Here is a 27,321-nt window from a genome sequence, read left to right as displayed (position 1 = left end):
CATTTTGAGATCATTACGTACATCCTGAAATATATTTACACAAGGTTGTAAACCATGACCTAAAAATAAAGGTTCCTTCAATACAGCATGAATTTCCAAGTCCATGGTCTCTTAGTCTGCAAAACTGACCTTAAGGAAAAAAAGAAACATACTGTCCACTCAAATGTGCCTGCTGAAAATTTTTTCTGACAAAATATTTCAGGTTTTTTATATATCCTTCAGACATCAACGTGTAAACTATTGTTCAACTTTTTTCCCATTATTCAAATGGGAAAACAAATATGTAAAAGTGTATCCAAAATCTTCTGGATGTTTTGTGTGTATAAGAGGGGGAGGGTTGATGTAAGCTGAATACATTTTAATTTTTTTCAATTCTAAGTAAAAAATAAAAATAAAGGTTTATTCTTTTTCCTGAAGCTAATGTGTACTTAACGTTGAGACCGAAAACAAAAACAAAAACAAAAGCCTAAGTTGGATACTCACCGATATCCTCCTGAGAAATTAAAGAGAGCAGGAAGGTACATTAACACGCACATCTCTGAGTCCATTTTCAAGACCTAAAAAGCTTCCTCCCTCTGAATTTTCTATTGCTAAACTGCAGCATTTTCCTGTTTGGCACAAACAAAGAAAACAGATCTTTCTCTTTTCTGTCTTTTCTACTAAGAATATGGGATTGTCCACTCAGTTATGACTCTAAGGATTAGTGAGGATATTTCAAGCACAACTAAGTAAAGAGTTTCCTGAAATTACTATGTTTGTATTTCACTACATGAGAAAAAACAAATACAAAATGCTGCAGATAAAAAGAAATGGAATTACTCAGAATAGGGGGAAAAGAGTTTTGAACAAATGTTAAGACTGTCTGAATAAAATGGGAGCAAAGTTACCTTCTTCATAGCCTTCCTTTTTACACTTTGTCAGCTGGGAGAAAACCAAGATTAAAAACAACTCTGTGAATAAAACTTGGATCTCTCTGAGGGTTGCTGGAGTGGGGGGTGGGAGGGATGGGGCGGCTGGGTGATAGACACTGGGGAGGGTATGTGCTCTGGTGAGCGCTGTGAATTGTGCAAGACTGTTGAATCTCAGATCTGTACCTCTGAAACAAATAATGCAATATATGTTAAGAAAAAAAGAAGAAGAAGAAGATAGCAGGAGGGGAAGAATGAAGGGGGGAAATCGGAGGGGGAGACAAACCATGAGAGACAATGGACTCTGAAAAACAAACTGAGGGTTCTAGAGGGGAGGGGGGTGGGAGGATGGGTTAGCCTGGTGATGAGTATTAAAGAGGGCACGTTCTGCATGGAGCACTGGGTGTTGTGCACAAACAATGAATCATGGAACACTACATCTAAAACTAATGATGTAATGTATGGTGATTAACATAACAATAAAAAAATTTAAAAAAAAAACTTGGATCTCTCACACTCTAGAACAGAGCACTACATAGAACTTTCCATGATGATGGAAATGCTCCATATCTGTCCTGCCCCCAATAAAGTGGCCATAACCACATGTGGCTGTTTAAATTTAAATTAGCTGAAATTCAGTAAAATTAACAATGCAGTTCCTTGGTCACAGTAGCTGCATTTTAAGTGCTTAGTAGCAACACGGGGCTGGTGGCCGTCATACTGGACAGCACAATCTGGAACCCAGGAAAGATGTTCAGATACGCAGTGAAAATACATATTCAAAGCTTGTCAAGTAAGGGTGGAAAATGAAAATGTTTCCCAAAAATTATCCATGGAGCATGAGGAAATAAGTCTACTTTGTATCATCTGGAGGATTTTTTTTTCCTCTTTCCACCAAATTTCAGCCAGTAATTAAAACAACTTAGGCAGTACTTTTCACCCCAAAGCCGTAAACAAATTCTCAAGTCTTCCTACGGATAATTCCTTTGATAGGGTTTTACACAACCTGTCTATAGAGGCACATTTTCCAAGTACCCAAGGTATGTTTTTCATCTGAGTTCACTTTTCTGGTTCTTTGAGTATAATTATAATGGAAAGTCCCCCCTACATAAAGCTTATCACTATCTTAGCAACCACATTTTCCAAGTCTGTTCCTACAAAGCAGATTTCTCTTTTTCATTTTGTCTATTTCTGTAACCCAGGCCACGCAATAAGATTTCCAAACTGTCAAGAAAGATGAAAATAGACAAAGTCTCTCCTTGGACAGGTAAGTCTCTGGAATTCCTTTACTTCCCTATGAGAGCTGACATAAAGCAGGAATTCAAATGACCCCAGCTCAGTATTTGAAGGCCAACCACAGGTTTCTGCCTACTTTTTAATCAATGGGTATCATACTACACATACAGATGACAGAGTTTACTCATAAATTAATCCATACAAAATATATCTTTGCAAAGTGTATCTTGAGGGGCTTTTGTGTGAAAGAAGAGGTATCCTTAATCAGCTTCAGTTTCATATTCAAGGGCTTCACTCCTCTAATGTTCTTAGATGCTTAGATTTCACGGTAGAATTAAGGTGAGGCCAGAAGCTACCCAAAGCATCCTTCCATCTCTACCTGCCACAGAAGAAATTCACCAGGGTGAATTCCTGGACATTATTTGCTTTATTCCTCTGGGATCTGCTCCAGTCTGGATAGGTGGGAAATAACCTAGAAGGTCAATTCCCTCAAGGGAATATCTTCAAGAAGCAAAACAGTCTGGGGTCACTTAGGGCTTGGGTCTGCCTGAAGACAGCGTTGAGGACCTCATGTTTGCTGATTTCCACATTCATCATCATTATCTCCATCTAAACCATCTTCCACTAGAGACTAGACATTGGCAAATGGCCTCAAGTGGACTGTATGTGGAATTAGCACCCATGGGGCCTGATTATTGATAATTAATAAATACATCAACTTCTTGAGAATTTAATGCATATGTTTAACGCATATTTTACATACAGGCCACTGTTCATAAATGTATATGTACATGATCTCTAATTACTAAGGTAATTTACTCCCTAAGCTGGTTGTTTAGTTAAAAGGCACATGCTTTACCCCCAAGATACCTAAAGAGCATTTTCTCCATTGCCTTCATACTTACTGGACCGTTTCTGAGCACAATCCCAAGTCTCAACCCTTTTCCCTAAGACTGTGCCCAACCCAGATGGGTCCCATGGGAAGAAAAAAAAATGAGATATGCCCAGGCCAACATCGTGATCAGACTGGTCTATAACATCAAGCTCAAGAGTCAGTTCCCTACTCCACCCAATCCAACATTTTACCTTAAGAAAAAAGATGACACAAGACCATAATTGAAATATGTGTGGAACATAGCAGCATTTAAGGGAGGGGAAAAAAATGAGGGAAAGCAAAGTGTATAGATGAGTTCAAACCCCATACAGAGTCTTCCTCAGAGGGATAGCAGGCCCAGCAGATGCTGGTGAACAATGACACACAGCCAAATCTGCCTGCCTGCTTTTGTAAATAAAGTTTTATTGGAACACAGCTTTGCCCATTGGTATATGTATTATCTGTGGCTGCTTTGGGGGGACAACCGCAGAGTTGTGATAAAGACCATGTGGCCCAAGAAGCTGAAAATATTTACTCACGTGGGCCTGTAGAGAAAAAGTTTGCTGACCCCTGGTATAGAGTTTTAGATTTTGCTGACAATGGTCCTTCTTGGAGTTCCCTGAAGCAACTATTTGGAAAATGAATGGGGAAAATCTGCAGGGTATCTATCCGTCCATCCATTGCAGAGTAGCATGTACGCTGCTGTCTAAAAGGCAGCTCTCAGTCTTCCCACTCTGTTGCTGTAAGTTCTGAGAATCATTATTACTTGAGCATTTGGTAAACTTATCTTTAGGAACTTGAAAGAAGGCCGGGAACATCTCCGACATGTAATTTCAAAATATGTTTAAATCCAAGTTGGGGTTCTCCAAGGTGGTAGCTGAATAACCATGTACTCGCCTAGAGGCCTTTCAAGGGGGATCTTGCTGATTGACACTTTGTAGCACAGGCCACAGGTGGGACCTTGACAGGCATAATTGCTTTTCTAAGTTTGCACCATAAATAATCATTTTTTAAAAGGTTCCAGTAACTTGCCCACTAGGAAAAAAGAAAAAGGAAAAAAAAAAAAAAGAAAGAGAAAGAAAGAAAGAAAGAAAGAAAGAAAGAAAGAAAGAAAGAAAGAAAGAAAAGAAAGAAAGAAAGAAAGAAAGAAAGAAAGAAAGAAAGAAAAGAAAGACACAGAAGCAGTGGTTTTGCTCTAAAATAATCATGTTCGAGGTCATGCTGCCATCTGCAGTCTTCCAGTGTTTTTGCCCAAACACGGGGATTCTGATGAGCGCTCCCACACGCGTCTGTTGCACGGAGGGAGAAAAACTTTGCCAGCACAACAGTAAGAGGACATTTTTGGCCAAAATTTTTATCTTTGGTCATGGTCTTCCTTCCTTCGCACCCACACAGCACCACATTTTTGAGTCTCCTCTGTGTCCTGATCACGCTCACGAACACCAGCGATATTACAGATTAAAATGAACTAGTGTACGGGGCTGTTGGGAAATGCTGTAGTTCAGGGTCGGCTCACCCTCACGCTACCGCAGTTACGTTGGCCATGACTGGCGTGTGGCAACAGGGAGGCCCCGGGTCCAGCAGAGCCAATTTTTTAAAAACTCTGGTAAATTGGGGGATTAAAGAATCTAAGGGGAGCACTCGTTCAGCAGCTCATATACTAAAACTGGAATGACCCAGAGAGTTCTGCGTGGTCCCTGTGCAAGGAGGAAGCGCAAATTCACGAAGTGTTCCATATTTTTAAAAAAAAAAAAGAATCTCAGAGGATGTGTTAGTTTGCTAGGGGCTACTATAACAAAGTACCGCAAACCAGGTGGCTTAAACAACAGAAAATGATCCAGCTCTAGAGGCTGAGAAGTCTAAGATCGAGGTACCAGCAGGGCTGCTTTCTGTTGAGGGCTCTCTCTTGGCTTCTCACTGTGTCCTCACATGGCCTTTCCTCTACAGCCGTCTGTGCCCTAATTTCTTCTTATTAAGGACACTGGTCATAAGATTAGGGCCCACCTCAATCACCTTATTTAACTTTAATTGCTTCCTTAGAGTCTCCAAATACAGTTCATGCTGAGGCACTAAGGGGTTAGGACTTCAACTCAGGACAGGGACAGGGAGAGCAGAATTCAGCCCATAGTGGAAATAAGTCAAATAGAGTGCTTACTTCTAAAGTTTGGAACCAAAATGAATGGCACACAGTAAGGAATAAGGCATTGGCGTGCCAAGAAAGAAAAAAGGGAAGGAGGAAGGAGGAAGGAGGAAGAGTCAGGAAGGAAAGGCAGGCAGGCAGGGAGGAGGAAAGAAAGGGAAAGAAAAGCTTCATGAATGGAGTCTAAATTGGCCCAAATAGGAGACCTAGCTTAATTAAGGAATTCACCCCAGCTGTGCCTTCTAGGAGCCCATCGATTCGTCAACCTAAGAATCCATGTTGAAAGTTGGATGATCCCAGCTACAAAGGCCACTCATTTTTGCCTGTTACGCTGTGTAACAGCGCAGGGAGGGAAAAACAAAACAAAACAAAATAGGGGGGAAAAATGGCTTTGCTATTCTCAAAAGGTGTTCATGGTCCACTGCTGAACACTGTGGTCTGTGGTGTCTGTTGAAAGGTAGGAAAGGTGCTTTCCCTGCCCTGACATAGTCAGCTGGGGGGTGAGGCAGACAGCTCACCCTGTGATGTTTCCACTAAAGCAACGGCCTGCTATTTCACTGTGGGGCTGCCCCCATACCGCCTAAAGGATTGCTGCACTCACCCCCTAAACTATTCTTAATAAACGGAACAACGGCATCCATTTACCGTGATCCCTGCTACGTGTGAGGCTTGTGCCAGGTATTTGACATACAGGCCCTGTTCGAGCATGACCTTTTCAATCTCTTCAACCACACAGACGCATTTTACAGAGAGCTATTTTGTACATAAGTGGTTATAAAATATGTAAACGATATAAGCCATATTTTGTAATCTTTTTGTTTTATGCTTTTAGAGAAAAGCCATAGGCTGCAAATCAAAGAGTAAATTATGAACCAAACAATTTTATGTTGTTTTTGTCTTGCAATTTCACAGCAGTTGATATATTCTTGCGGTGGGGATATTATACCTTGATTCACATGCTGCTTAGTTTTTTTCTTTTTTTCACGTGTAATTTTGAATCATAACATACATAAAGTCAGAAACAATACAACCTTTAGATTCTCTTCTTCCCAAAACATTTACTGAAGTATACCTAAAGCAACCACTATTAACAAAAAAAATGTATTTTTCATTTACAGAAAGTGCAAATAATTGCTCCTTATAAGCATAATTCCAATTATTGCTGCAAATGGGAAACAGGTGTGATTGTAGAGCTCCACTTAGCTTCCAAGCTGGAACCGGTGGGTGTTAAGTATTTTGTGGTGCAATTCTGCCATCTGGTGGGCTCTATGAAGTATTTCATATTTAGTTGCTGAGAGCAACTAAACCGGAACCCTTGACAATGTTCCTGGCTTCCTTTGATCCATTTTATTATTCCCCTGATCTCTATTAGATACAGAGAATCTGATTTGTACGCATAGACATTGTAGACTCTACCTATTATTTAAAGCTTGAATGAGGTGATTCCAGGGGCTCAAGCCTTAAACCCAGACAAGAGGGGACTCCGCTCGGACCCCGTGATTTAGAGGACTCAGCTGACTTCCCCTGGCTGGGCCTCTGCCTGCTGATCAGAGTCCTGGGGCCAAAAGGCGTACCCACCCACAACCTGGGAGCCCTCTGCTTCCTGCTACAAGCCCTCTACCTCACCTTCACCACGAATTTCACTTCCTGCATCCTATTAATGCACTAATGCTCTCATTTTGCCTGAGGTTTTAATGAACAATAACAGGCTCCCACTTCCCAGATATGATTTGCATTAGAGTGGCTTACCGAAATAACCTGACACATCCTTTCCCAGCAATAATAACAAAGGGTAATTTAAGATACAAAAACAGGACCGTGGGATAATTTTCCCCTCCCCTCCAAATCATATATTCTGTCTACAAAAATCTACATTTTCCAAACCTTAGACCTCTGCTGCCACCTTCAGGACGCTTGTCACAACAGCATGTTCTACTGCGGCTGTTTACTTCATCTAAAATGTTACATAAAGTTTCAGTTAGACAAGATGAGTAAGTTCTAGCCATCTGCTTTGTAACATCCTACCTATAGTTAACAATACTGTATTGCACACTTAAAACTTAAGAGGGTAGATTTTATATTGTGTGTTCTTACAATAAATAAAAGCTATTTGAGAGAGAGAGGGAGAGCAAGGGAGGGAGAAAGAGAAGGGAAGGAAGGAAGGAAGGAAGGAAGGAAGGAAAGGAGGGAGGGAGGAAGGAAGGAAGAAGGAAGAAAGGAAGGAAGGAAGGAAGGAGGGAAGGGAGGGAGGGAAGGAGGCAGGCTACCAGAGGAGGAAGCTGGCTGAATCTTGTAATAGAACGAGCTAAGAAAGGAGTGACTGGCATTTAGTCTATGGTATTTCACAAATCTTGTTACACATTTTATTTGCTGCTCTATCAAATAATAGGATAATAAAAATAGCTAATACTATATAATGTAGATATATGGTATATAATAAAAGCATGTAAATATCATGTTTTGTACATATAAGGAAACTACGTGACATACCTGATCACACGGTACAGTCAGAGGTGCTTTGTCATCATCACCATGTTTACACATTCCATTGTCTCAGCAACCCCACGGGGTGGATGCTATTACTAGCCCTATCTATTTTACAGACAAAGAAACGGAGGTTCCAAGAAATTAGCCTGTCTACGATTCCGCAGCAAGTGATACCCTGTGTATCTGCCTTCAAAGTCAGCGTTCCTCACCATTGGATGAACCCCTGTCATTTCAGGAAGCTGAACAATGACAGGAAAGTGTGATGCTGTGAAATAAGAAAAATGAGATGTAGCGTCGCCTGGCGCTCCTTCAAAGTGCTGCTGGGCACCGAGAATGCAGGGGTGAATGAGGCAGGCAAGGGCCTTGCTCACTACCCTGCATGTTAATAGGAAGGAGAGCAACAGAAAAATAGCTCTTTGTATTTTAACAAGAAAACTATGTGTGATACACGTAGTTTATAAGATATATAAGATATATGGAGAATCAAAGTAAGGTCGTGTGAGAGAAAGTGACCAAGAGGCTGTTTTATGCTGGGTGGTCTGAAAGGAGGTGATAGATCCTGAACAAGAGCCACTCTAAAAAAAAATTTTTTTTTTAATCTACCCATATGAAGTTCTATGGGGATAGAGAAAATTCCAGAAATAAGAAGAGCTGGTGTAGAAACCTCAAGAGAGGGAAGCTTAAAGAGCACAAATAAGGCCTGTAGTGGGAGTGAGGAAGAGGAGGGAGAGGGTGAAAGGCAGAGGCCTGAGAGCAGGGCATGGCTGCCCTGCGGAGGGCTGCATAAGCCAGGGTCACATAGGGGGATTTCATCACAGGTGGAAAGAGACGCCTTCGGAAGCCTTCAGCCTTTAAAAAGATCACTGTGACTGCTCTATGGAGGAAGGGTTTGAAGAAGCAGAAAATGGAAGCAGAGATCCCAGGTGGAAATCACTTGCAAGAATGCATCAAGCTGTACAGATGCCTCTCGCGGGCAGTGATGGGGGTGGACAGATCTGGAGGATCCGTATACTGTGTATGTATGCTGTGACCGTGGAGTCTACAGGTCACATGCTTTCAGTGTGGAAGGAGAGTGGAGAAAGACAAATGGAAAATAATGCTCAGATATGGGGGGTTGCTATGGTCTGGGGAGGAGAAAGTTTAGGGTGAAGGGAACAAATCTGGAGTTGTACTTCAAGACCCAAATCGGGAAGCTCATTCTGTCTTTTCTTTTTTAAGAATTTATTTATTTATTATTAGAGAGAGGGAGAGAGCACACGAGCTGGAGGGGGGGCGGGCAGAGAGAGAGGGAGAAGCAGACTCCCTGCTGAGCAGGGAACTCGATGCAGGACTCGATCCCAGGATTCTGGGATCACGACCTGAGGGGAAGGCAGATGCTTAACTGACTGAGCCACCCAGGCGCCCCTCATTCTGTCTGTCTGATTGTGTGACTATAGTCAAGCTATTAAACCTCACTGAGCCCCAGTGTACTCATCTATAAAAATGCTGGAGCAGATATTGTCTGGATAACTTCTCTATGTGGGATATATTGCAGTTTGCAAAGAATGGCTTTAAAACCTTCCAAACCTATGGGTAATGATGGAATACACATTAGCTTACTTTGGATGATCCTGTGTGACAAAGTGAATGAATGAATGAATGAATGAATGCATCACCGACCAACCAACCCACAGTGGGATTCAATCTTCAAAGTTAACGTCCAGAAATGAAGATGAAGTTACATTCTGGAGTCATAATACTCCTACCACATTACTGGTATAAAATTGACTTTCATGTTCCATAATTCTGAAAACTTGGGGGTAAAATTCCTCTAGACAACAGAAGTATCTGCTTGTGGATTTATACACACTTTTAATGAATGTTGTAGACTGAAGTAAGTTCTTTTTTATTTGACAATGCCATTGTTCTTTGCACCAGTTTCCATCAAATATTGGACCACCTGGACTCAATTCTTTTCTTTGGGTTATTTTTAGATGATTCTGTGAGGTTTGGGAATTATTGCTGGAATATCTGGGTTTCTTAAAGAAAATCCCAGGGAATCAAAAGGGTTCTGGACACAGCATATGTGAATTGGAAATAGAGAAATGGAAAGAAATATTCTGTCTTCTGGGAAAACAGGCAGAATTATCAATTATATGGAGCTAAGCTGAATTTAAAACTTAGTCCCTCTTTCCACTGTCAGAAAGAGACTGTGAGGGTGGGGTGGGAATATTCCTGCCCCGTTCCTTAAAACTTTTATAGAATTTCCATTTTCTGATTTGCTTTCTCCAAATATCTGAAGGGCAGTTGAATTATTCATGTTACCAAAACCACTAAATCATCTACATTTTAGCAAACTGATCTAGATTTTTTTTAAAGATTTTATTTATTTATTTATTTGATTTTTGATAAATCTTGTACAATAAACACCATACACGTTGTGATCTACTTCAAGATACTGGAGACCTAGTACTTCAGATTCGTGATGCAAGGTTAATTAGCCCACCTATAGTGGGCTGTATTAAGCTCTACAGGTTGCCTCTACTCCCTAACATTGCTATTTTGGGGGATTTAGGCACTGGCCAAGAGATTGGGCTATCCACCCTTTAAGGGTCCTTGGAACCCTAAAACCCTACGAATCTATACCTCCATCAGAAACAAGAACATAGTTTGCTTCTCAATAGCAAGAATAATGATCAATATCTTTATAATCATAATAGTGCATACTTACAAAGTGTTTGGTATGTGCTGAGCACTGTTCCATGCACACATTCTCGTGAGACCTTATAAGGTAGATACTATTATTGTCCCAGTTTTCCCAGAGGAGGAAACTGAGACACAGGAAGTTGAAATAACTTCCTCAAAGTCAGAAAATCCAAGGTCCAAGCCTCCAGAGTCCATTTTAAGATACTTGAGAGTGCAAACCTATTTCTTGGCACAAAGGACACATAGCCAGAAACTCCACACAAAATTTCGAACAGCCATGTCACCTTTTAAAAAGCTTAAGAGCGTGGCGCCTGGGTGGCTCAGTCGTTAAGCGTCTGCCTTCGGCTCAGGTCATGGTCCCAGGGTCCTGGGATCGAGCCCCGCATCGGGCTCCCTGCTCTTTCCACCTGTGATGAAATCCCCCTATGTGACCCTGGCTTATGCAGCCCTCCGCAGGGCAGCCATGCCCTGCTCTCAGGCCTCTGCCTTTCACCCTCTCCCTCCTCTTCCTCACTCCCACTACAGGCGGGAAGCCTGCTTCTCCCTCTCCCACTCCCCCTGCTTGTGTTCCCTCTCTCACTGTCTCTGTCTGTCAAATAAATAAATAAAATCTTTAAAAAAATAAAAAAATAAAAATACAAATAATAAAAAAATAAAAAGCTTAAGAGCTTAGAATGGCCAAAATCTGAAACACTGACAACTCCAAATACTGATGAAGATATGAAGGAGCAGGAACTCTCATTCCTTGCTGGTGGGAATGCAAAATGGTACAACCACTTTGGAAGAGAGTTTGGCAGTTTCTCATAAAACTAAATGTACTCTCCCCATATGATCCAGCAATCATGTTCCTTGGTACAGACCCAAAGGAGCTGAAGATGTACGTCCACTCAAAAACCTGCACATAAATGTTTAGAGCAGCTTCATTCAGAATTGCCAAAACTTAGAGGTCTTTAAATGCATTTAAATGTCTTCCATGTCTTCTCATGTCTTAAAGATTTCCAGGGCAGTGAAAATAGTGTGTATAATACTCTAGAAATGGATACATGTCAGCCTACATTTGTTCAAACCTACAGAATATATAATACCAAGAGTGAATCCTAAGGTAAACTATGGACTTTGATTAAAATGTGTCAATGTAGGTTAATCAAGCATAACAAACATAACCACTCTAGTGGGGGGATACTGATAACAAAGTAGGCTGTGCATGTGTGGGGTCAGGAGATATATGGGAACTCTCTGTCCTCCCTATCAATTTTGCTATGAATCTAAAACTGCTCTAAAAATATTTTTCCTTACGTTTGATTCCAGTCAAAAGGTGTGAATACCAATACTGTTAAGCACTTGGTAACCTTGAACCTGATCGTCAGAGTATGACCCTCTAAGAGGCAATCTTGCGATTAAAACACGGTCTTTGCTCATAGCACAGAAAGGCTGGTAATTTCAGAAGCAAGATGAGTATTCCAGGGGATGGCTGACATTGGATATGGCTCTCAACCAATTCAACTGATCAGTCTGCCAAGAAATTAGAATGAGTATAACCAGAGATTGTGCGTCTTTTACAAGAACCTCAGAGGTGTCTTGTGGCTCTGTAATGACATTCTGTTTCAAAAATTAGCATAATCTCTAAGAAGACAGCAAACTGTATGCTTACACACACCAAAACAACTAGTTGAGAAATAAAAATGATCAGTTATTAAGTCAGTCATTTTATCATTACTATTTTAACTAACCTGACTAAATGGACCATTACTTTGCCAAGAAGCGGACAATCAGTGATCACCTTAAAGACAGAAGGGATGAATGCGCAAGGAAATATTTCTGAAATATGCAGCATACGAACTTACAGTGTTCAAAACCCAGTGAAGAAATGTATTAACATATGAAAGAACATAGACACATATCTACGTTAAATTAAGAATAAGAAAAGCACATGGAAATCTTAGAATGAGCTTTGAGAAACAAGAAAAATCTTCTGTAAGTATGAAATTAGATTCCCTTAACACTTTTTTTTGTTGACTTAAGATTTTTAATCCTTAGCTGTAGAGTTCTCACTCTGTGTAGCACTGTTGGGTAGAACATCACAGGATAGTACATGACCATTTAATAAACAAATTTAGTAACTGGAAATAATCACTGATGTCTACTGGGCCAAACCCATTCTCAGATTAGAAAACAAAGTTAAGTGTCTTTCCAGATTCATGCAGCTCATTGGTATCAGACCCAGGACTAGAACCTGGTTCAGTCTCTTTTACAGAAAAAATGAAAGAAACAAGTTTTGGCAACTGAAATATAGCTGGGCCTTAGATACTAGTTATACAACTTTTCAGCCAGCTCTTCCAAACTCACCATATTTGGAGATTTCAAAGAATGTTAAATACATTGTTTCACTGCTCAGGGATACCCTGAGGCATTTGTTACCTGATACTTCTAAGGGCTGTCCCGCTTCCTATCAGATTTTTGAACTCGTAAGGATATTGAAAAGAACCAGCTATCATTTTGGACGATGCTTGTAAACATACCTATTGTTCAAAGTGACTTTGTTGAGCTTCGAATGATTGAAAAAAGCACGGTAAATATAAAATATATGCTAGTTAAAAACTCCACCATGGATTATTCTAGGAGTAGATTTAAACTATTTTTCTTTTCCTTTTCTTCAGGTAATCATTCACATAAAACCAGCAGTTGGTTAAGGACAAAGAGATATTACCAATGAAGATTTAGACAGAAAACAAATTAAAGCCAATTTTTAACATCTATGTTGTTTGGAACCAATATGAGCAAAAGTTTTGTTTAAAAAAAAAAAACCTTCAGTTCACAGAAAGGATATAGGAAAATAACAAATAGAACAGAACATAAAATTCTTTAGGTCTAAAAACAGATTAGTCACCTATCTTGATTGTAAAATGACTGGTCGGTTCCCACACTATTTTTTTCAAAGCTCTAAAATTAAGTTGATGCATTTAAGTCCTGAAACCAATTTCTAACCTACATTTTCTCAGTTGCTGTTTGCCAGGAAATAGGCTAGTTGGCCCCAAAGCAAAAAATAAATAAATAAATAAAATAAAATAAATCTGTTCTTACAGAGCTGAACCAAATACAAAAGTGAAATACCTGGAAGTAGCATCATCAGTCCGGTTTTCTGGGTCATCTTAACAACCAGAGAGTGAATCGACTGGCCCTCACGATTGTTAAAAAAGACCAAATAAACAGCTGCCATTTTGGTGAATAACACCTCTTCAGGCTGTGCCTGGTCCCTGCTATCACAAAGTCCCTACAATACGTTTTTAACTTAAGGGTGTGAGTCTGAGTTCCAGTCAGAACTCAGACACATAGATGCCCTACGATAATCTTGAAGCTTCTTCCAGAGACATGTCCTGGATATTATGATTCTTTCAATATTGAGAAATGTTTTCTTCTTCTGTCATAATAAAGGTAAGTGTTTCAATGAGACCCTCACGTACACGATCCCACTTGTCTCTATTTCCATCTAGAGACAGAACCTCCCTGGCTGTGACACTGAGTGCCCAGGATCACCATGGGCAGAGCCTGGATGAACCTCAGGGGAACAGGTTCCATTCTCAACTTGGTCTTGTCCCAACTGTATGTCTTTACGCAGGTCCCATGTCCTCCTCTGACGGGTAAAAGAAAGAAGGAAGAAATAGCACCAGCTCTGCATGCTTCCAAGAGTTATTTTAAAGACAGTGAATGTGAGATGAACTTGAACGGTAGAAAGTACTATAAACTGCCTGGTGGTTGTTGGTGGTGTTATCAAGCCGTTTGCAGCCGGGGCCATTCCGTTGCCATTCCGTTGCCATTCCGTTGCCGTGGTGCAGTGAGCCACGCGAGAGGCCAGGAAGTTTGTGCAGGTATTACCAGACGTCCCCATTGCAAAGTCAGCCCATCCTTCTCCACCTGTGGTTTGCCTCTGAATGGGCATCGCCATTTCCACAGAATGACTTCGGAGCTTAACAGTAGTGAGTCTTCAGAGTTAAGAGGTAAAAGGTGCTGGAACATGGCTCCAATGTTTCCAGAATCCTTATTGGCCTCAATCATAAAAGCATGCTTTCCTGCATATGGCCAGAAAAGAAACTCAGGCACCTCCCAGGGAACTCCCCATCCCACGGGGTCCTGATGGTAGCAGAAGGGTTAACATTCTCAGCACCCCTGGAGAAAGGATGCAACCGGTGGTATCCTGCGCCTTACTAGGAAAACAGCATCATGGAGCTCATAAATCCTCTTGCAGCCTTTAGAAGAGGCGATGTGAATTCTCAGCAGTACTTCATCTCCAGCGGTAGCTGCTCACAGTGCTCAGAGTTAACTACATAGTGCTTTCATAAACAGCACTATTTTAGAAACAGAAATCATTTTTGCTTAGACTTATAAAATTCTTTCCTATAACCTACCTAACCTCTATTTTTGTCTAGATAGGGATTCAGACATGAGCGCGCGTGCGTGCACACACACATGCACACGTGCACACGCACACGCACGCGCACACACACGCACACGCGCGCACACACACACACACACACACACACTGGCCTGGTCTCTCCATTTTGGGATGCTCCTCTGTCTAAAAAGGCAGTGGAATTCCAGAAGTTACGAAATACATTCTGATGTTTTTATGGAGCACAAAAGTAAAATAGTGCTTTGCTTTTTTTTTTTTTTTTTCTTTAGATAAAAGATAGTATTTTTCAGAAAGAAGAGAGCAGGCCTCTTGGATTCTTATCTGGAATTTTCTAAAATCATCGAGTACATGTTTGGAGTGGAGCCCTGTTCATTTTCATTTTTGCAAATCCCACACCAGGGAGTTATAAAACAGCCCAGCCCTACAGGCAACTTCTGTTAATGCCAACACCAGAGTGGCCCGAGGTCCTCTTCACACAGTCGAAAATGTCACCTCATGAATCCACAACTTCACATAATACCTGACCCTTGTATGCAGATGTTATTTCCTGAAGTGAAGAAACAAGAAATGGAAATTCATTTGGTACAGCAGCCTGTCAGTTCCTCCAGTAGCAAACAATAAATGCATCTGAGGAAGTTCTGGGGAACCAATCAAAAGGGGGGCTTCATTTCTGAACTTGGCTGAGCCCACTTCATGCCTTGTAAATGTCAACGTGTGTATGTGTGAGCATCTGACATTACTCAGCAGCACATACCAAAGGCCAAGAATTTGGCAGAGCTGGGCTGATTAGAATGTCTAAAAATATTCCATTTTATCAAAATTCATTCTGATGCCTTTTAGCATTTGAGCAAAATGCTAGAGCAGAAGCATAAATTCTGAGAGGCTTTCCAAAAATTCAAAAAGACACAACCTCATTGTGTAAGATGTAACCCTTCAACTTAAGTTCTTGTTAGTCTATTTTTATCCCAGCGGATTTTTTATTTTTTTGTAAACCATGTAAGGCAATGTTCTCTCATTTATAAACATTTATAAAATGTAATCTAATTTAATTCAACAAATAGTTATTGAGAACCTATTATACACAAGGCATTTTGTTGGGCCCCACAGGGAATATAAGGTCAAATAAGTAATTGTCATTACTTTGAATCTGCCCACAATGCAGGAAAAGTTGAGAACTCTTCTGGGAATGAGCTGCTCTTGGGCCAGGCTTTAGAAGAGGCATAAGCCAATAGCTAAAGAAGAGACAAGGAAGAGATTAATCTGGCTGGCAAGAATTGGCAAAGGCTTCTTGGGGATGGTGCCATTTTGATCTGGGCCTTTGGGTAGGAAGAGTTAGCCAGGCAGAGATGGGGAAATGCTATAATCAGAAGGAGCAGCAAGAGTATGCAGAGATAGAAAGTGCAGGGCAATAGAAAAATTACTCTGAGATCTTCCAGTTTCTTCATTATCACAGGTGAAAGGGTTTTCCAAAATAAGAAGGCTAATGGCATCAGGATAAGATCTCCCACAGTCTTTGCAGTCAAAATGTGCTACAATGAAGCAGACTCTAAACAAGAGGGGAAATACCATTTCTGCAAAATGGCCAAAGAGTGATGATTTATACCAGAGGTAAGCAAGGCTTAGTCCTATTTCATGACATGTTAAAAAGCTGTCCTTCTTTGGCCATCATATCCATATATGCACCAATGCCTGTGTATGGCACATTTCACTCTCAGTACTTTGCCTCATCCTTCTTTCCTTAACAGCAAGCCAAATCCTCTTGGTCCTGAATTTTAATTTAGGTATCTCTCATCCATAATAATTTACGAAAAAGCTGCAACTCATGGTTTCAACCATGTTTCCATAGAGTTTGGGGGAGTATATCCAAGAGGTATAATATCTTGGGTGGTCAGAGATTTCAAAGACTTGCTCAGGAACTACCTTTAATATTACCTGTAAATTGACAAAGAAGAATTATCTAGTACTTATGATGGATTGCCAAGTTCTGACACTACCAGATAGGGCCAATCAGGTGGCTATTACATAGTCATTCAATAAGCAGTTACTCAGTACCCACTGTCTATACACCTAGGAGGTGATGAAAATCGTGGCTGGAAGATAGCTAATAAGCATGAAATAAGAGTATGTTCTTTCTTTATGAAGAAAGAATTGGTCCATCTATTAATAAATTGGATGAGAGAGAGAAAAAAGGATAGAAAGAAAATAAAGGGTATAGTCTAGGACAAAAGGTATATTGAACCAAATATCAAACTAAATGTGTAAGCCCAATTCCCACATTTCTGAGAGCTGAATTGTAGCACCTGCAGTCAAGTGACTTCTGATCACTGGCACAGTTTTCATGAGTGTTCTCCATAACTCAAGAGGACACAAAACAAATTCAGGCATTTGATGCATTATCAATGACTATAGATATACCTTGTTGTTCTGGGCAACAGATGGATTGTTCAACTATGCATTCTCTATGAGCTGTGCACCTGCCCACCCTGAGGCCACCTAATACCATGACCAAGTTGACCTCAACTAGTAGTACCACATTTTGGCTACACCACTACATGGTTTAACTTCTAATCTTCCTCACTAGACCTCCCACTGCAGGCAGATCATGCATATACCATCAGCTCAGTTTATCTTTTTAATCTGAGGCAGGGGGAGTAGAGCAGATGATTCTCCTCTCAGCAGTATGGAAGGGTTGGGCATACAAACTAAACAAGGTCCTCAAAGGATGGGAGGGTGATTACAACTCAGACAAAAATGAAGGAGCTAAGGCTTTCAGACTGGCCGGTCCCTTATTTCCTGGCCCTTGAGCAAATCTAATGACGATGGAAGCCTGAACAGAAGGTCGGGAAAACCACCGAGGCAGGGAAGGCAGGAGCGATGGTTAAGTATGAGCTGCACTGTGTAATCAGTTCAGGGGGACAGAGGGAGAAAGTCCATAGAGTCAAGGTCTAGAAAGCAAGAGGAGAATCTGATCAGAGCAAAGAATAAAAGGAGAAAGGAGTCTGGAAAAGATTAAGAGGAAGTTGGCAACCACACGTATTCATTCATGGTAGAGAACCAGCGGGGTTGGCAGCAGGGGAGGGAAAGGAAATCCGTGTGGCAGTGAAGGGCTCAGGAACTGGCACAATGAGGAACAGTGGAGGGGGAGGAAGGGAATCAGGAAGGAGCAGTGAAAAGAGAAAAGACTAAGAATAGAAATTCCTAATGGTCAGGCAACAAGAACACAACCAATCTACCCTTGTTAATGTGTATGTGTTGCATCGTATTAAATTCTCTGAAACATTTCCTGTGAAACTCAAGCCTCAGGCATGAAAATTACAAGTCAAAACTCTCCACCATCGGTCACCTAAAAATAACAGCCAGGTACTGGGGAGAGCTGATGAGGAGGCTGGAGCCACCCGGCTGTGGATCCAGATGTGCTCTTCAGATCCAGAAAGTGTGCAATCCAGCAACTCAGGCCAAGACTGAGAAGCATGCACTCCTGGTGGGGCCCCTCCCCAGAGCTGCCAAAGTGGGCTGTACTCCCACTCTGGGTCATCAGCAGAGAAGTGTGGCATGGCCAATTTTCAACGTGCAACTGTCATAATCTATGAATAGGTGGCCTCTGATGTCTCTTTGAGCTCCAAAGTCCGAGGCCCAAGGCTGGCCTCCTGGGCATGCAGCCTGGACATTTGCACTGGGCCCTCTGTCATGGCCCTGCACTTGCTTTAACTCTGTTTTTGCCATCTTGAAATTCTTCACAGGTTTTTTTTGTTTTGTTTTTTTGTTTTTTTGTTTTCAACAACAGCCAGCATGTTCATCTACATGAGGCCTCATGAATTATGGAGCTGGCCCTGCCTGGGATCAGCATCCTTCACTCAGACTAGATGAGGATTGATGGGTCATCACTTCTGGGATCACAATGACAGCCTCTCTTCTGGACTTGGTTCCTTGGAGCACAAATCATCACAGGGTCTAGAAGATCTCCCAGTGCAGCAATGGTCCACGGTATCTTACTGCTCCTGTCTGGACTAAGAAGGAGAAGATGCTACATCTATGGCTTCTGTTTCTCTGGAGAACCCTGACTGATCCAATAATGGAAAACAGTTGCAGATAGATGAATTTCTTGAAGGCCTCTGAAGCTTCAGTTAGTCTTTGGACCATATTTCTTGAGTCAATTATGAGAAATATTCATAAAATTCAAAGCTTTCATCACCTTTTGGAGTCAGCAAACCTTTTCTATAAAGGACCAAAGAGTAAGTATTTTAGACTTTGCAGCTCAGAAGATCTCTGTTGCAACTACTGAGCATGGCTGCTTTAACAGGAAAGCCGGCATAGATAATATGTAAACCAATGGGTGTATCTGTATGCTGATAACTTTAATAGCAAAAATGAGTGGTGCACAGAAACTGGCCCATGGGTTGTAATCTGCTGACCTCTGCTCTAGAGGGAAGAGTCACCTTGGAGGATCAAAGATGACAATAAAAATCAAATGACTTGAAGTTTGTTCTTTTGGTTACCAATGTCATAAAACCCCAACTGAGTCCATTACATCATTGGCACCTCAGTTTACCTATCTGCTCTACAAAGATGTTCTTCCATTTATTATCAGATATTTAGGAAGAGCATAGAGAGCCTTAGAGGAAAACCACGTAGCGTGGCTTGGAGAGGTTTGTCAGTCTCTCTGCATTCCATCCCCCTTGTTGCCACATGCACTAATCGGTTTTATAAAACTAAGTGGAGGAAAGGACCAGAGGGGGCTTACAACATGTTGAATAAAAGATGAGCAACCAAGATGATGAAGAGGACCAAGGACTTGGAAGGAGAGACGTAGACCATAAAATGGGGCAGCAAATTGGAAAGATGAAGATGGGAATGAAAAGACTTCAGAGCCAAACCACAGAGAATTCAACCCAATGAGATCATTAGATTGAGGTACGAAAAGAAACATCATGATAGACTTCCAAATGTGTTTCCAGTCTCTGCTCATTTGAAATAAAATCTCTGCCATTGTGTATTCCTTACACTCCAGATAATCTGATACTCACTCTGGGGAAACAGTGAGTATCTTAGCTTGCCCTAAGAAAAGATGTTGCCCTCAGATTGCTGACGACCTGCAGGAACTCACGCAAGAAGAGAGGAATGCTGCTGTGTGTTCCTCCTGGAGATGCTATCTCCAGTACACTATGTTTCACAGCCTTTACCGCTCTTGGCCCTAGTTAGTCACATCAGTAGCTATTCCTGTGACACTTTTAAGTCTTCACACAAGAAGACAAAGAACATGCCTGTGAATATTTTGAGAAGGTCTACAATATTTTCTGCTTGACATACAAGGCTATCCAAACCATGCTCTATATTAAACATAAATAAGGTAGAGTTTTTCCTTCATACTTAGCCCAAAGCGCAAATCCTTACAAAAAAAAAAAAAAGCAAATCCTCTGTCACCTGTCTCACACTGTTAGGGTTCAAGGGATCCCCCAAAATTCACTGAATGAAAAAAATAAGCTGTAGAGAGTGTATGTACTTCGTCTAAGGTTCTAGAACTAATTAGAATGGATAGCAGGAGAATTATTAAACCATCTGCATAACTACAGTGAGCTATTACACCAATTTCAACTTGGGGGAAACAGGAAGTTCAGAAACAAAAAGCCCAGAGAGAAATCTCCTGGAATGTGACCCCTATTGCCTTAGATCAGGTAGGTGACTTTGTGCAAGCAAAACAGCGTCGGCCCCTTTCCATCCCTGGGACACCCTGATATGGACAGCAGTGGAAAGGTGGGTCACTAAGCAGCCATGTGACACTGGGCAAATCACGTGAACATTCTAAGCCTCAGCTTCCTCACTGGAAAGATGGGGATTATGCAGTAAATTCAAGTCTAAGTGGCTGTGGAGTGGTGATGTCCGACAGACAGAGGTAGTAAGAGGAGCATAATTATGTTAACATAAAAAGAAATGAGGTAGTGGGTATGACCACATTTTTTTCAGGTGCCAAACTGAGAGACAGTTAAGCAGTTGTAGTAGGAGCTCCCCAACCCATGGCTTTTAACTTCAAGCACCAGCCACTCTCTCCCTGAGGTAATCTCTGGACATTATAGCCCATTTGGACCACAGGCAGCAGGCCAAAAACGCCAACGACTTAATGCGCCCCAGAGGCAGTCCTCAACCAGTGACTGAAAAATCCCAGCTCCTTCACCCTGCGGGTGGGAGTGAGGGCAACAACTCTGGAAGTGAGTTCTACCGTATCACCCAACAGAACCAAAACCCTGCCACAAGCAGCAGTAACCTGCTGGACACGGTGCTTTTTAATAGCTTCCTTTCCTTTGCTATCTCCCCTCCCTACTCCCTTTGCTCTTTCCTGGAATTACCCCCCAAATAAACTAGTTATGCTCAAATCCTTGTCTTAGAATCTGCCACTGGAGAAATTCAACCCAAGATAGCCAAGCAGAAACACCCAGCACGTAGTCCAAGAGGCAAGCCTGGGATTTGCGTCAGAAGGACAAACTGTATTTGCAACTGTATTTGCAAGGATAAACTGTATTGCAAACTGTACACATGTTTACTTTTTGACATGTGTAGAAAAGAGTTTAGAGTGAGTTAGCTTTAAATACAAAAATTTTAAAGTGAGGCCAAAACTGCTAAGAGCGAGAGAGAACTTGAGCAGGAAATACTTCTGCAGAGGCCCACCAGGCAGCAAAAGAAAACAGATGACAACAGGAGAGCCCCTTGTAATAAATAAGGAATGTACAGGACAGAGAGAGAAACTTCAAAGAAACCTATCTACCTCTAATATACCTGTCTTCTATCAGGACATGCACATATAGCACACTAGTCCTTTAAAAGATAAGAAGCGTCTCCCTTTGACAAGCCACCAACTGGACTCTGCATCTGCTGGCCAGGAGAGAATGGAGAAGTCAGATGATTCTCTAGTCAGTACTGCCCATCCTAGAAGGAAATGCAGATCCCAGAAGATACCATCTCTTGTGCAACTTAAGATTGTAACTGTCAGGCAAAAGAGGGAGACAGTCACAGGATTCCTGGTTGGCTATTCCTGACTGGCTGGGGATCGGGTGATATGACCTTTCCACCTTTTTCCCCCATCTGCTTTAGCAAAGCGTGAGTATGCGAGGATCACTACATTTACTTCTAATTCTGGCCATGAGTATTATTCGTCTGTAGGTGTTGCTAACTGGCAAACAGACTCTAGCTTGGTCTCCATGATCTACTTGATAATCATACTGTCCTCCTGGTATTCGATGCCTAGTGTGATCTCCTCCTCTTGAGTCTGGGTGGGAACTCTGACTTGCTTCTAACCAATATAACATGATAAAGATGGTGGCATACATGTGATTACATTACATCAGATTGTAATGTCTATCTTGCAAGGAAATTCTTTTCCATGTTTCTTTTGAAAAACCAAGTGCCTATGTTGGAGAGGTCTGTGTGGCAAGGAACTTAAGGGAGTCTCAGCCAATGGCCAGCAAGAAACTGAAGCCCTCAATCCAGTATGTCACAACGAACTGAGTTCTAGTACAACCACATGTACCTGGAACTGAATCCTTCCCCAATCAAGCCTCACATTCTGCAGCCCCAGCTAACATTTTTATCACAGACTTGTAAGCAGAGGACCAGAGGACCTGGCTAAGCCATGCCAGACTCCTGACCTACAGAAACTACAAAATAATGAGAATATATATTGTTTTAAGCTATTAAGTTTGTGGCGTTATTACTGCACAGCAATAGGCAACTAATGTGCTAACTATCATCTTGTATTGACTTACTATTAGCTCCTAGTCCTAAGAACTGTGCCCTTTATCTTGAATAAGTTCTAACCAATAAACCATGTTATTTGAAAGCTATTAATTTTGTCACTGCCTTTCAAAAACTTGTGATGGTGAGTATGGGGACTACCAAACTAGCCAAAAGGATTTCCACCAACACACAATTCCTCAAATGAGTGATAAAAGGAACCCTGACAATGGCCAGATCTGAGAGAGAACTGGAGAAGTCCCACTGTGCCTGCTGTGGATCAGAATCAACCTCCAAGCAGAAGGAAATATTTAGTTCTCTGGGCTCCATTTTCCTCACACTTGAGCTTCAGGAAAAATTGGAGAAATCAAGAAATGTGAATAATGACTAGCTAAAGACCCATGATTTGAAAGAAAAAAAAAAAAAAAAAAGGCATGCGATTAAAAAAAGGAAAAGAAAAGAAGAATCATGCTCCTGAACAATTGGTGAGATTCTCATGCAGTGACGAGAACTCAGGAGAATTCAGAACTTCAGCCTCCCCATAAAACCTGTCTGGTTGAGGGTAATTGTGTGGTTAAGGGTAATTATCAAGGATTTGACAAAAGCAACAGAATAGTGCTAATTGGTATAATGCTTTTCATAATGAAAGAAAGGAATTCCAAAATCATTATGAAATGACTTTACTCTTTTTTGTGGTAACCACACATAGAACCTAGAAGAACATATAAAACAGTGCTTTGTTATATATGCAGGTCATATCTTCCAACACATGAATGACTGGGGCATATGCAAATGGGTGGTAGGTCAGGGGGCTCAAGTTGTCTTCTTTCCTTTCTTGGATTTATTCTTCTGAACTCCTTGACATACGTGGTTGCTTTGACATTGGTTCATGAGACGTCCCCTTGTGGCCACCTGTCTTACGTAGGGATAGGTCTCCCCTCCCAGAGTCCCTCTGTCCCTTTAGCTCCTCTCTGCACCCTCCCAGTCCCTTCTATTCACCTCAGGCTCCAATGTGGTCATCGTTGTTTTGTTCCAAATGCTTTCTTTATGAAGAGTAAGCAATCAGGGTGTCAGGAAAGCATGGGAAAGGGAGAGAAGAGAATCTGTCTTTGTATCTCCAAGAGACCCAGACCTTTCACGCCTAGAGGTGATCTCCTCCTAGACGCTATTTCCCATATGGTATCCTCTGCTGAAACAGCATGCACTTCTCTTAACCTGGGCTGTACTCTATTACCCATGTACCAAGCTTCCATGGGAAGATGGGGAGCTTTGGAGTTTAGAGAAAGCAAAAGGCCTCCAACCACACTCTCAACCTAAACCAACTCTCTGAGTCTGCTCAAAGGATGAGTGCCCCTAGTTCCCCGCCACAGAAAACTGAGAAAGGTATGCATGGGCCAGCAGTGGGCAGCATCCCGCCACATGGACAGGGTCTACTCTGTTCAAATCCACCTTATTCCATGTGTCAGCCGAAAGGGTGGAGGATTCCTGAGGGTTGCCTGTATGGAAATACCACTGCTTCTCCATTTCAGGACCCAACCATCAAACACCCCACCTCCTAGCTTTGATAGGTACTTGGGCCTGCTCTCTCCTTTCCCAATTTTCATGCAAGAAGGACCCTTCTCCTAGATGGACCATTCCTAGGTGGGTGAGGAAAGATGCAGCCTCTCTTCAGTTTTACCCAGAGCACAACCAATGTACATTGGTACATCTCACAGGTACCAAAGCTGGTGGGGCCAGGTTCCTTCTCCACTAATTTCTTGATGGATTGGGCATCATTGCTCTAGGATCCAGGTACATCCTATACACTCGCAAGCATCCCAACTGGCTCACTAGCAGATATGAGATGCCTCTAGAAGTCAATTATCTTAGGCCCACCTGGGACCCCCAGGTTCCAAAACAAGACCCAATCTCTGACCTGCAGCTTCTGGCATTGCTCCCTGGGTAATGTGTAAGTATTTAGGAAAAATTAGAAAGTTGCAAAAGTTTTATTCTGGATTGTGAGTTGACATAACATTTGGACCTACATTTCAGCTCAGTAACATATTGAAGGTCCCATGGTTGTCTCCCCAAAATTGAAGGTCAAGATCTACTAGAACTTTCGCAAAGCAGAACAAAGCCAGAAGTTTGGCTCCTAACAGCACCATATGTGTGCACTGAGACACCCATATTTGGATTCCATTGTCTTTTCTATTCCAGATGGAAATTTCCTAGGATATTATTAAAGCCTTCGTAGGAGGCATGGGTTCCCTTGGAGATGATACAAAATAATTGTAGATATTTTTTAATCCCTCCTAATTTAAATATTTCCCACTGGAACAGATCCTCATTCTCTCCCACTTGGTCATAATGATTCAAACAGGAGAGCAGTGAACTGAACATTTTCTCCACAAAAGCCATGAAGTAAAGGCTTTCTTGTCCTTTGTGGAAAAAGCTTACACATACTAAAATTATTCTGCCCAGCTTTTTAGCCGTCCAGTTCCAACGACAAAAATTCAGAGCTTCATAACTGTAAAGGTTTCCTATTCTGAATCATTTATAAATAGGATTACTTTCTGAGCAATGGTTTTCACAGAATGAATTGTATACAAGGGTGACATTTTTACTAAACATCCTCTGCCTTTGGGCTAATGGGTTGCATGATAATTAAATCTGGACGCATCCAAGTCCTCAGCCAGCACTCAGGGCACCATGGGACAATACTTGTGCGGCAAAAGTCACTACTGTCTGAGTGCTGAATTTATCTTTAGAGTGCACTGTAAATGAGTGATTATTATTTGCCATCCCTGCAGCAAGGCATCTGTTGTTGGAAGGCTTGTCCAGCTCGCAGAAGATTTCACAAAAAGCTTGAGTTTCGGGCAGCTCCTCACTCTTGTGCATTTTCCACAAACTTTCCCCCACCTGCTGACTCATCCCTGGATTACCAGGCTCACAGCTGTAGCACTTCCCCTCTTCTCTACATCGCACGGCTCCCATTCTCCTTCAGCTCCTATTTCCTTCCACTTCTGGAGATTTCCTCATCTATTCAGTTCCACCGGTCTCCAGGTGAAGGGAAGGGAGGCTTTCCAATGATGAGCCAAATATCTACAAGATACTGAGATCCTTCCAAGCCCTCTTCTTGGGATACCTGCTGAGAACTCTTATGCTACATGTCTGCCTCTTCTTCCACCTCAGCTCAATACCAGTGCTACTCCTCTTCTCTTACCCCAGATGGAGAAAGAAGTTTAAAAAAAAAAAAAAAAAGACCCTCACTCTACTCACTGGAATTTATAGAGCACTTACTACGTGGCAGACGCTGTAATAAGTGCTTTAGAAACATAATACCAATTCATCCTCACAAATAATGCTGTTGTTCCCATTTTGTAGATAAGGATTTTGAGATATAGTGACAATTATTAAGTGGCAAACCAAGATTTGAATCCCAGTCTGTGGGATTCATGCAAGAAGGACCCTTCTCCTAGATGGACCATTCCTAGGTGGGTGAGGAAAGATGCAGCCTCTCTTCAGTTTTACCCAGAGCACAACCAATGTACATTGGTACATCTCACAGGTACCAAAGCTGGTGGGGCCAGGTTCCTTCTCCACTAATTTCTTGATGGATTGAGCATCATTGCTCTAGGGTCCAGGTCGCAGCTCGTGACTGTGCTCAGTGAAGAGGAGGCATGACAGCCAAGTGCTGGAATGTATTGGAACCTACTGGAACGTATGCTGGACTTACAGTTCAGGGAGAGATGAACTGGAAGTATAAAGTCAGATATTTTCTTATAAGTCTAGGGCAGGTGTTCTCAGTTGCAGGTGACCCCCCCAACCCCCCCGCCCCGGAGACATTGGCAATGTCTGGAGACACTTTAGGTTGTCAAAACTGGGAGCTGCTATTGGCACCTTGTGGGTAGAGGCCAGGAATGCTGCTATACACCCCTCAGTGCTCAGGACAGCCCCCACAGCAAAGAACTACCCAGCTTAGGATGTCAACGGTGCTGACATCCAGACATCAGAACTAGGGGTTTGGTCTAGTTGGCATACTTCCCACTCCCCACCCCATTCTTTGTTGTGGATTTTTATTCTTTATGTCCATTTTACTAATCTCATGTTCATCTTTTACTGGGAGGCGCCCCAAGTCTTTTTAGGAAGCAGGGAAGAGTGTGAATAAGGACAAACACACTGACTTTCGAAGACTCTTCTGAGGGGACAGCACCTCGCTCGGAACAAAATGCTCCGAAGGCACTATATTTCAGGAACAGTGACCCAGCAGTCTGTCTGTCATTTCCACACCCTTCACTGTCAGGACTGGTACTTCCTGGAATCTTGTCCCAGGAAAATGTTTTGGGGGTGGGGAGAGTGGTTGCCTTGGAACATGCTGTTGCAATGAGAAACCTTCTTAGGGGGAACAAAATGTTAATTAAGAAAAAAAAAAAAAAAAGAAAGAAAAAACCTGTAACCTGATCCCAGTCTTAAATACTCTCCACTAACCATACATCAAGAGAAAGTGAAATAATTTCCATCACACTCAAATGGCATGTTCTCCAAGGTTTGCAGGAATGGGAGAGACAATGTGGAGAAAATGCGTTGTTCTGTGGTTCTGAAATCAAAGCCCAATTAGTCAGAAGATAAATTCAAGAGACTTCAATAACAAAACATATGTCCCAACCATGCCTATATTAAGCAAGTCCTAAAAGTCCAGAAATGATAGACGATAAGGCAACTTTAGTGAGCAACATCTTTGTTTACATTACAGTACTTACACGTAAACTTTGAAAGCATACTATGGACTGAAGAAAATATTTTAATTGGCCTTTAAAATATTCTTCTAGGGCAAATTTGACTTGTTTAAAATGCTGCCTGACTGGTCTCTGGTTTGACAGCT

At 41.8% G+C, this 27,321-nt stretch overlaps 1 protein-coding gene and 1 non-coding gene across 4 annotated transcripts in view; one reads left to right on the top strand and one right to left on the bottom strand.

Moving 5' to 3' along the window:
• The window catches only part of LOC144379080 (uncharacterized), a 217,304-nt gene that overhangs the window by 99,800 nt on the left and 90,183 nt on the right, over positions 1 to 27,321 (bottom strand). The window contains exon 6 of one of the 3 annotated variants that reach the window (XM_078055388.1): positions 18,105 to 18,953. The exons of the other annotated variants lie outside the window; for them this stretch is intronic. Within the exon in view, the coding sequence (XP_077911514.1) occupies positions 18,952 to 18,953 (2 nt within the window). The 3' untranslated portion in view covers positions 18,105 to 18,951. Of the gene's footprint in view, positions 1 to 18,104; positions 18,954 to 27,321 lie in introns of those variants that run through there. 3 annotated transcript variants of the gene reach the window in all.
• LOC118553272 (U6 spliceosomal RNA) lies at positions 4,654 to 4,760 on the top strand. The gene has a single exon (XR_004925923.2). It is a non-coding gene; the product is annotated as a U6 spliceosomal RNA (small nuclear RNA).

Source organism: Halichoerus grypus, chromosome 1 (genome assembly GCF_964656455.1).
Source record: "Halichoerus grypus chromosome 1, mHalGry1.hap1.1, whole genome shotgun sequence".
Taxonomy (NCBI): domain Eukaryota; kingdom Metazoa; phylum Chordata; class Mammalia; order Carnivora; family Phocidae; genus Halichoerus; species Halichoerus grypus.
The sequence above is the reverse complement of the archived record's forward strand: the minus strand, read 5'-3'. Positions and strand labels throughout refer to the sequence as shown.